General features: G+C 38.6%; 1 protein-coding gene across 1 annotated transcript in view; it reads left to right on the forward strand.

Moving 5' to 3' along the window:
- The window catches only part of col15a1b (collagen, type XV, alpha 1b), a 36,619-nt gene extending 26,179 nt beyond the window's left edge, over window positions 1-10,440 (forward strand). The window contains exons 20-42 of the mRNA XM_056743599.1: window positions 119-154; window positions 1,999-2,082; window positions 2,188-2,232; window positions 2,418-2,453; window positions 2,751-2,813; window positions 3,614-3,703; window positions 3,782-3,817; window positions 3,903-3,956; window positions 4,051-4,107; window positions 4,965-5,015; window positions 5,127-5,168; window positions 5,559-5,583; window positions 5,854-5,925; window positions 6,063-6,088; window positions 6,850-6,948; window positions 8,117-8,261; window positions 8,438-8,484; window positions 8,593-8,718; window positions 8,810-8,911; window positions 8,987-9,052; window positions 9,138-9,335; window positions 9,462-9,577; window positions 9,701-10,440. Of these exons, the coding sequence (XP_056599577.1) occupies window positions 119-154; window positions 1,999-2,082; window positions 2,188-2,232; window positions 2,418-2,453; window positions 2,751-2,813; window positions 3,614-3,703; window positions 3,782-3,817; window positions 3,903-3,956; window positions 4,051-4,107; window positions 4,965-5,015; window positions 5,127-5,168; window positions 5,559-5,583; window positions 5,854-5,925; window positions 6,063-6,088; window positions 6,850-6,948; window positions 8,117-8,261; window positions 8,438-8,484; window positions 8,593-8,718; window positions 8,810-8,911; window positions 8,987-9,052; window positions 9,138-9,335; window positions 9,462-9,577; window positions 9,701-9,917 (1,833 nt within the window). The 3' untranslated portion in view covers window positions 9,918-10,440. The remainder of the gene's footprint in view (window positions 1-118; window positions 155-1,998; window positions 2,083-2,187; window positions 2,233-2,417; window positions 2,454-2,750; window positions 2,814-3,613; window positions 3,704-3,781; window positions 3,818-3,902; window positions 3,957-4,050; window positions 4,108-4,964; window positions 5,016-5,126; window positions 5,169-5,558; window positions 5,584-5,853; window positions 5,926-6,062; window positions 6,089-6,849; window positions 6,949-8,116; window positions 8,262-8,437; window positions 8,485-8,592; window positions 8,719-8,809; window positions 8,912-8,986; window positions 9,053-9,137; window positions 9,336-9,461; window positions 9,578-9,700) is intronic.
- The last annotated feature ends 237 nt before the right edge of the window (window positions 10,441-10,677 follow it).

A 10,677-nucleotide genomic window follows, 5' to 3' on the forward strand; every position in this document is an offset into this window, starting at 1 on the left:
AGTAACTGTTATAATCGGTCAGTTTCATATAATAATAAAATGTTAGTTGTCCTCAAGACTGTAGTAGCCTAGTTGTGGCACAATAAAATGCATTTTTTTACCTCTTCGCTGTGAACAGGGACCGAAAGGAGAAAAAAGCAGTCCCGGACAGAAGGTATGATGCCTTCATTGTTTGTCTGAAACTTATATTATGAGCAGTTATGTCAAGGGGTAAATAGTTTTTAATGGTTAATATCGATACTTGTGTGATCAGGCCAATGTACCGTTTCCACGTTTCCGGGATTCTCAGCAGCGGAAGTCGTCTTAGTTGGGTAAACTTCTACAGCATGAACGGGAGACTACCACAAATATATATTTTGCGTTCTCATTTGGTCAAATAGCAAAAGAAAAACTCAACGATAGTGTTTTAACTACTTTCAACAAAATGAAATGAGTCTGATCATAACAGTCAAAAGATAGAATGATGTTAAATTCACTGTGACTTCCATAGATGCTGTATAAGAAACACCCTCACGTTAGTGTTAACAATTTTTTTGTAATTTGATGCAAAGGTAATATGATACAAAGCATAGTGTTATACACGTACATAGATTTTTTTAATTGTAAATATAAATAAACTTGGGAGGATTTATGATGCTTATCGTTGAACGCTTGTGATAAAGGTCCATAGGATTTAATCATATCAAGTAAGCTGTGTTCATATTAAAGGTCTGAACGTGCCTTAAACGAAAGCCCAAACCCGGCCCGTACCCGAGATTGTTACCCCGTACCCCGGCCCGACCATAACAGTTACATCTTAAGCCCGGCCCGAACTGGAAATGTGTTTAACAGCAAACTTTGTTGAAATAAGATGCATTTTATGATTGCTTGCGATGATAATTAATCAAATAGCTAGCAAACACAGTTTCATCAAGGCACGGCGGCCCCCTCAGCAGTGAACACACAAGAAAAAATAAGAAATAGCACAGACTTACCAATAACGAAACTTTAATGAAACAAAAGGCCTCCTGTTGGACGAATAGGCACACGATCAGTGTGTCGCTGTAGAGAAGACGTACCTGTATTATTGCTGTCATAAGCCAACACCGCTTTGCAAGCTCTGAACTGTACATAACTGCTAGGGTCTTAGATCGAATATTGGCTGCCCAGTAATAACATAGTTGCTAGGGTCTTTGTCAATTGTCAACGACAATATCATAATTCTTCCAGAGTGCAGCTTTCCCTGCATCATTTGGAACTGCTATAAGTTTTACTCTTTCATTTTTTGCTTTATGCACTCATTTTACGTTCACCTGCTGCGTTGTGACAACGAGGACAAGAGCGGGTGCATGTGCGAGCAGAACAGTTAATGCGCAAAACAGTTTAGTGTGTGTGTTTTCTCCTGTGTTTTTGTGGTCACAACGCAGCAAACACGCAAGCGTAAGCCACGGCATGCAAACTATGTATAGTTGATGTATGTTGCCTATATATACATTTTTGTTACAAAGACAAACCCGAACCCGAGGCTATTCATTAAACATTAAGCCTAACCCGACCCCAAACCCGCAAGTTTTTCGGGACCCGTCGGGCTCGGGTTGGGTAGCAGACCTCCAATTTATATACACTAAATAAATCTTACTCCCATTCCTGCCATTATTCACTGAACTGCCTGAAGCTCTGATATACTGAACAGAAACGTAACCTTTTTCGTAATCAAATTTCTCCAGATTCCTTTCCGCTATTGATATAATGCTTCAATATAATTTAAAATATAATTATACAGTTTGATGATAGCAAATGAGAAACTGTACTTTATAAATTGTTCTCTATCTTTCTAGCTGATGTCTATTAGGTTTTGGATCAATAATTTAACATATGTCACAATTTCAATTTGTGATGTAATTTTTATACTTCACATTAGAATGAGTGTTAGTTTCACTTTGGTCTTGTATGCCACTTAGTTTAGACGTTATTATTATACATACGCCAAGTTGCTTGATACTGTAAAATCTTACCCAGGGTGAACGAGGTCGTGATGGACTGAACATCACAGGGCCACCCGGGCCTCCTGGTCCACCTGGACCAATACAAGACATCCAGCATGTACGTATTAAGGCTTTACATGCTTGTCTGTTATTTTCCCGAATTAACCTTGTATAGATATTTTAGTTTGATGTCCTAAAATATATGAATGACTTTATTTCTCAGCTTCTTAATAATGATCCTAAGATCCGGGGACAACCAGGCCCTGCGGTACGTAAAGCTGTTCTCCGTTTTCATATCTATTCCTCCAACTCTTTATGTACTAATACATTTCTCATATTATTTAGGATTAGTGAGGAGATATATGTCTTAGTCAAGCCACCTCCATTGACTTTGAATCTATTTTGAGAAATTCAACTATGTTGATTCTTTAATGCTTGCTCTGTGTGTTGCAGGGCCCTGAGGGCTTACCTGGGAGACCAGGATTCCCTGTAAGAGTATCCTACATCTTTGTTTTCTATACTTTAAGATGAAATACACAAATGATGCAAAAACACTTACCTTATAAATACAATGATTTACCCACCCTTGTCTAAATGAACATATTTTTTACCAGTTTCAGTCTTGCAACATTTTGATTCTTTGTTTGACTTGTCATGTTTTACATGTCCAAATATTTTCATAATTTCGGGTTGTTACAATTTTGGTTTTGTGTAGATATTTTAAATGAAGATATTAAATTCTGCAAATGAAACACTATGTTGTAAATCACATATTTTAATTTAAAGGGCCCTAGAGGACCAAAAGGTGAAATCGGGTTTCCTGGTATTCAAGGACCTACAGGACTGAAGGTACGGGTTACAAAAGTGATCAAAAGCTATATAATATCAATAATTCTGCTTTACCATAATGGCAGAAGTACTGTACAGTAATTACACAATGGCAACTCAGAGATTCCACTTTGAGATGTTCACATTGTCAGACAAGCCAATAAGCAGTTTCTATAGAAACACTGATAAGAACAAAATTACTTTTATATAACACACTCATACAGTATATCACTATATTGATTTACTTCCATTTGTACTTTATATAAAAAGCGCACTAGGTAAGTGGCTTTAAAATGGCATAATAAATATAGAAATATGACTAGATCCCAACTAAATGCTGTTGCCCCTTTTATGCTATTACGGTCAAACGAGATTATTTATAATCTCTTTTGTAATTACATGAATGGTTTACTAGGTCAGAAACCAGAAATGACAACTTGATTTTAATGCAGCAATCACTTCTATTCTGCCATTATGTTTACTGCAATCTAATGATCACCCTGTTTGGTTGGTTAAAAGTGCCATAAACTAACATTTTACACTACCTGCTACAGTAGATACTGAAAACTCATACCTCTTAACACCGAACCAATTGTTTTATTTATATTAAACAGTAGACATCTTTCACTCGTTCTGGCAAACATGTTTTTGAAAAGCTGCGTTTTGCACAGAGAATGTGTGGTTAAAATAATGGCTGGGGTCGAAATTAGCACTTTTTGAAACTAATTCCTGCATATTTAATCAAATTTACATGTCACACTTAATTGAAAACATTTGAATTATGTATGTCATTATAATTGATAATATATCACTCTATAAAGGGAGAAAAGGGGGACGCAGGTGTATCCATAGCTGCTGATGGCTCTTTAATAACAGGCCTCAGAGGACCACGAGGACCAAAAGGAAGCAAGGTAAAATAAACTATTTACTGAACTTGAAAATAAATAAAAAATTCAGTGGTCTGACATTGATATTACCTTTTCTTACAGGGAGATCGAGGGCCAGCTGGCGAATTTGGGATTATAGTGAGATGCACACTGTCCTTCACCCCCCACACATACACAGATCATGCATACATGCAAATGATACATTATTTCCTTTGACATTTAGGGTCCAGTTGGACCACCAGGACAAAAAGGAGAATACGGGATTCCTGGTCGGCCGGTTAGATTTATTTATTTATTATATAAACTTTCACCATCTCATAAATGTTTCATTTTTTTCACTTTCTTATTGCTCCTTGGAATATCTTTTTTAGGGTCGGCCTGGAATGATTGGAGGGAAGGGGGACAAGGGAGATGCTAGTGGTCCCCCTGTGAGTAATTTACTGTGGGTAAAATTCACCGGCAGAACTTTTGCACGGCTATAATTTAGTACCGAATCCAGCATCTTATTCAATAATCACCCACAATCCAGTTTAACCATGTGCTGCTCTGTTATTGTCTTGCCCCCAGCATTTTCAAATGATGAAATTGTCCTTTTTACAGTGAAACCCCACCTGCACTTCATGACAATTAGGCTTATTTAGACATGTGCTTTTCACAATATCAGCATTGGTTGGCTGGTGCAATTTTAAGAGTGCAGTTACCGCCTGGTGAAAGCAATTTAAAATATGTTTTTGTCCATTTTCAATCAATTGTGACAGCAATGGACCATATGTAGTGTTAGCATTTTAAAGATGCTAGTAGTGATGGAATAGTGAATGATGAAAAATTTGCCAGGGGGCATCCTCCACAACATACAGTGGTAGATACATTTTAATTTATTAGATGGGGAATCAGGTATATGCACATTATTTTGACTCGTGTCGTTGTGCATCTGGAGGCAGCCAAGTGAAAAACGCAATCGGTCCATGACGTTCAGTGCACCGGATGTAACAGAACAGCTGAGATTTTTACAGATTTTAGCGGAAATATGTCTTCGCTGAGATTTTTACAGATTTTAGCGGAAATATGTCTTCGCTCCGTGTGCATATACCACATTGTACTGCCTTGTTTATGCTATTCATAACCTATGATATGCATCAATCCTTCAGTGATCCAAGTGCTATAGTAACACCTTGCAGCTAAACAATGCAGTGGTTACAATTCATTCTTAATAAATCCCCCTCAGTGTTGTTTGTGCCACGATGCTTTCCTTATCTTTATTAATTAACTTATAACTGTGTTTTAGGGTCCACCCGGCCCACCTGGACCTCCAGGTCGAATAACTAGCCTCAAAGGAGTAAGTATGATTTTTTAAAGATTTACAGTACTGAAATAAAATGAGCAAAGTGTGGCTTTTTTGAGCTTACAAAGTGTAATTTTTACATCATGACATGATTCTGCTTTGAAGACCGTTTTCCCAGTTCCTCCTAGACCGCACTGCAAAAAACCTGTAAGTGAACGAGTGAAGTTCTCTGGATGGTGGTTTGGCTTTGGGCGACGCATGGCATTCTGGCTCGGCTCCTTTTGCTAATACACTAGCTCGCCTCCTTTACTGTCTCCTTTACTGCCTTTTATTTATGCCTGGGTCTTTAAAACAGCATAGAGGCCTTATTTAAAAACAGCTACAAATTAAATGAAATTTGTAATTAATTGCCTTATGCTGCCATTCACAAACTCTGGAAAGTGGTCATGGTCTGTTAACATGTCATCTCACACAAGCATGTTGCATGAGCTCTAACCATTGGGCTCAGCAGTGAATTAATGGTCTCATGGAATCTGGTTTGCTTTATTCCGTCCAAAGCTTTATCTTATTTTATTGAAAAAATCTTTTTTCTTGCAGATCAACAACAGCACTTCACAAGAAGGTATAGCTACAAAATATTACATGACTGTAATCTGCTTGTGTCTTATTTTGACACGTTTTAAATTTAAAAAACATTCTGCTCCTGAAACTTCATCCTCTCAATGTGATACGGCTATAAAGAGTTTATTTGTATAATATTGCATAGTATGCATAGGGTACGTTTGTATTAACAGCAATTCCCTGTAACTGCAATATTCATTCTTTACGGTGAACAGTTAAAATCAAATAAAGAGATACATAAAAATCACATACATTTTCTCTGTTAAAACAGATGAAGGAGAGTCATTAGGAGTAAAAGGGGGGAAGGATGATGTGGGATATCCTGGGCTGCCAGAAGCTCTGGGTATAGTAAAAAATTAACCAGGCAGTTTTCGTATAGTTGGACAGTTAAATTTCATCAATATTAATTTATAGATTGATCTTTGTGACAGTAACCCTGTCAGCCTGTTATATTAACCCATATGATCTTTCTCTCCACAGTGTCTATGTTGCCAAATGGTTTTGTGGTTAGTACTTTCTCAGTATCTCATACATCTAGATACATTGATAATAAGCACTTTTATGTGATCTATATATGCATACTGTATGTAAAGCTACTGAAGCAATATCTTGAAAATATTGTACATTAAACATCCTTACTACCTGCCAGATAACACTGAAATCGGAAGAAATCAGAAATTACACTTTGCTTTAAAGAAATAGATTACACAAAAATAAAAATTCTGTCATCATTTATTTGCCCCCAAATTTTTTCCAACCTGCATAATTGTCTTTGTTCTGTTGAGCACAAAGGACGATACATACCAAATCTTTTGCGTCACTACTGACTGCTATAATAGTTTTATTTCCAACGATGGCAGTCAAAAGTGCCGGAGAACTGTTTGGTTACAAGCATTCTTTGAAATAACTTTGTGTGTAGCAGAACACTAAAATTTATGAATAAATGTGCATTTTGGGGTGAACTATCCCTTTAGTAACACAAGAGTCTTCAAACAACTATTTATCATTTATTTTAAACTGAAATGATATTCAGAAAACTTGTGCCTTTTATGCAGTTAGCACAAGTTGGTTGCCTGAATAATCTAGACTGGGAGAGTATTTACAGTTTGTGGTGCTGAAAGCATTTACAGTAGCTTAATGGAAAGTGTTCACATTGATACAGTTAAAATATACCAGACACTTTGCCACATGCGATGGCAAATAGTAGAATAATACTATTGACCTTTTAATGAATGCTGCTGTTGATGTTGAGTGTGTCTCTGTCTAGGGTGCTAAAGGTGATACTGGCTACAAAGGACAAAAGGGAGAGAAAGGAGATCCAAGTCTTCGTGGCCCTCCAGGACCACCAGGAAGAGCAGGCCTTGTGGTGAGTCTACAGGGACAAAGACTGGATTAATCAAGACGAAAATAACTACACATGAGTATATTTTTAAAACAAGACATGAAATGGGATTAAAAAAGATCCTTAACTTTACTAAATTTCACATAAACTGAGAATGTTTCAAATAGCTCTATTACTTAAAGCATAAATAGGGATTTTTAAGGTCCTGCTTTGGTTTATGGAGTGTCCAACAACAAGTTTATGTACAGTAGGTGTAAAAACACTATTATTTCGTTATAATAGATAGTTTTACCTTACTTCTTGACTGACTCTCAAATGATTCGTTCTGTGATTCATCTGTCTATCCCTCCTATCCACTAGCCTGATGTGATTGGTCAGATGGTCTCGTCTGCTGTGATTGGTCTACCGCGAATGAGGCTCGCGAGCTAAAGTGTTTGGGGTAGAAGAGTGAAGTTTTTCGCATTCACAAACGTAGGTGGGGACTATGTAGTGATGTAAATCCCCGACGGTTCACAAATCGGACTAGAGACGACTCGTTCGTGTGATTCAGAGTCGACTCGCTTTTTTCCAAGCCAATAACTTTGTTTTTCATTCACCTTCGGATTTACAACTTGGCAGACTGCTTTCTTTTCAGATACGGCAACATTATCCTCTGCATGAAATGTCATTTTCATGATCCGTGTTATGTACCCCTTAAAGTCAGCTGGGTGTATCAGAGAAGATTTTTTTACGCAACGGTTCTTATAAGAACAGTTTCTTTCTTACTTTTTTATAATCTAAAGAACTGTTTTGATGATTCAAAAGCATCCTTCCACGGTGACTAAACCGGACTCGGCTCATCGCGCCGCATGGACAAAATGTAAAATTATAATGGGTTCTAATGTGTTCTACTGTCTCTTGTCGCATCACCAGTCTCTCACTACGAGGTCGCTAGAAGGCATTTCTAGCTTGTCCTAGAAACGTTTATAAATAAACTCTGTTGTAACAGACAAGAGACGCCTAATATGAGCTCCGCTGCTTACTCCTATTGGTAGTCGCTCGTCATTTGCATAAAGTTAAGCAAATCTCAACTTTGTTGAGTCACTAGACACGCCCACTTCCTGTCGCCAAAGGTCACTGGTGTTGCTAGGCTGCCAGTGACTGGCGGTCTAAACGGGGCGTTAATATAACACTGTATATTTTTGCATTTCAGGGACCTAAAGGTGACTCTATTGTTGGTCCTCCTGGTGAGCCTGGGGCCCGAGGCCTGCCAGGACATCCTGGCTATGGAAGTCCAGGCCCACAAGGACCACCAGGAGCCCCTGGGCTACCAGGTACCCCGTCAGTGTTTGGCTCAGGTAAAAAAAATAAGTTCTTTATCATGACAGCAAATAGAAACTTCTAAAAAACTTTTAGATGTCTAGACTGAGAACATTCAGTAATGCTCAGTTTTCAATAACATTTCTCCTAAAGGCAAAAAAATTCAGCAACTTAATACAGCATTCAACTTTTGCTTTTATCGATTCTGTTACAGCCGTGAGCCTTCCTGGACCTCCTGGACCTCCAGGGCCCCCTGCCCTAGTAAGTCTGATAGCACAAACCAATTCTACATGAACACACTCATAAAAGATTAAGTATTAGTTTTTGGCGTACGTACTTCGTGCCTGACTTCTAACTTTCCTGGTCCAGGTGAGCACACATAAAAACACTCAGGAATTGATAGAGAACCATCAAGTTGCTGTTGGAAATATGGGATATGTTTTAGACAGCAGTGAATTGTACATCAGAGTTTCACAAGGCTGGAGGAAAGTGCAGGTATCTACCTAATTTCTTATTTCTCTTTATAAGGAATCCTAAAGAACGTACTCTCTCTTATAAGAGATAATTACATGTAACTGTGTTTTAGTTGGGAGAGCTGATCCCAGTTCCTGAAAGCAATCCCTCACCTGCTTTGACACAAGGGCTCAGCAGACCCAGCGACCGTAGTATACCCCGAGTAAACAGCCAGGTGTGTCATACAAACAGTACAGTTTACTATATTAATCAAGTAACTAATGTCTAAAAATCTCATCTCTGCCTTCAGCAGGAGTTAAAGAATGATTTGCCAAGTTACAATATTCTTCCACACACTGCACACCCAATGCCAGGGGTAAGAATTGCTTAAACCTTGTTGCGCCTTTAATTATTACTATGAAAAAGTTCATGTTGACATATATAACCTTTGACCTTCGTAGTTGCACCTTGTGGCACTAAATGCCCCATTCTCAGGGGACATGCGTGGAATCCGTGGAGCAGATTATCAATGTTACCAACAAGCCCGTGCCAGGGGCCTGACATCTACTTACAGAGCGTTCCTGTCCTCTCACCTGCAAGACCTCTCGACCATTGTCAGGAAAGGAGACCGCTTTAGCTTGCCAGTGGTGAACCTCAAAGTAAGATTAACCAATTAATCATGTGCCAGTTGAAGCACAGAGCGTGCTTGCAGCATAGATTGATTTTTTTTTTATGAAACTTCAATACAGCTTGTTTAAATGTAGCTTCACGTGTGTCCTCCCTAGGGAGAGGTGCTTTTCAGCAGCTGGATGGCTATGTTTTCTGGGAACGGTGCTGTTTTTGATCCACTTATTCCGATTTACTCTTTTGACGGACGAAATGTCATGACAGATCAGTCTTGGTAAACAGTTTTTCTTTCTCATTTTGCAGACTCAAATCCATTTGCTTCTGTATTAATTAAATGGCTGTGTGCCTGTAACAAATGTGCTAAGCTTTTACTGTGTCTCTGACTAAATGACTCAAGGCCTGAGAAGCTGGTGTGGCACGGCTCGAGCACAGCGGGCATCCGCATGACGACAAACTACTGCGAAGCGTGGCGGACAGGAGACATGGCAGTGATCGGACAGGCATCTCTCCTGCAGACCGGCAGACTGCTCGGGCAGCACACACGTAGCTGTTCGAACCACTTCATTGTCCTTTGCATTGAGAACAGCTACATGCAGGACTCCGGAAGGCACTAGACTGTTGGACTAATGTCATGTTCACTTTTATACTAATGTTCCTCTTATACACTGCAGATGTAGGGAGCAGCAATTGCTGGACTGTTGGGAGGAATATCCAATCTGCTCTTTTTAGAAAAAGAGGTCTTGTGAGAAAATGGTAATGCAATCACGGTTCACTTGTATTCTGAGAATGATGTAAATATGTATAAATCACTTAATGACATCGTCCAATCTGGAACCCACAGATTTTTATTTAATGGTAAGAATACCAAAGAATACATCAGCCAGACATCAACAAGCAGGAGTAGATCCTATTAATACAAATGCACCACATCACTCTGTGTATTCTCAGATGGTTTAGTCCTAAATCGATGACTAATAATGGGTTTTTTGTGTGTGTGTGTGTGTATGTGTGAATCCTTTTACAATTTTTTTTATTACAAGTCAATAGTTACAAGACCATTTTTCAGACAGGGGTTCCTTTCGCCCATTGGGCTGAAAGTTAAAACGTAAATGCACTGTATTAACCGGATGTTTTTCCTTGCCAGTAAACGCTCTGTGAACATTCTATAAAAAATGTAAAAGTGGTGGTATGTTTTGTCTAATTTATAATAAGCATTCCTAAGGTCTCAATGGTACTTGTACCACGGGCTGTACAGTGAAACACTTAAGCACAAAAACTCAAATCCATCTTCAAAATATAAAAGGCATTCATTTAAAATGCAGACCGGTGGTCACAACCATATTATAACTGACTCGGTTAGATTTCTACGGCATG

The sequence above is a fragment of the Triplophysa dalaica genome, chromosome 3, assembly GCF_015846415.1.
Source record: "Triplophysa dalaica isolate WHDGS20190420 chromosome 3, ASM1584641v1, whole genome shotgun sequence".
NCBI lineage: Eukaryota > Metazoa > Chordata > Actinopteri > Cypriniformes > Nemacheilidae > Triplophysa > Triplophysa dalaica.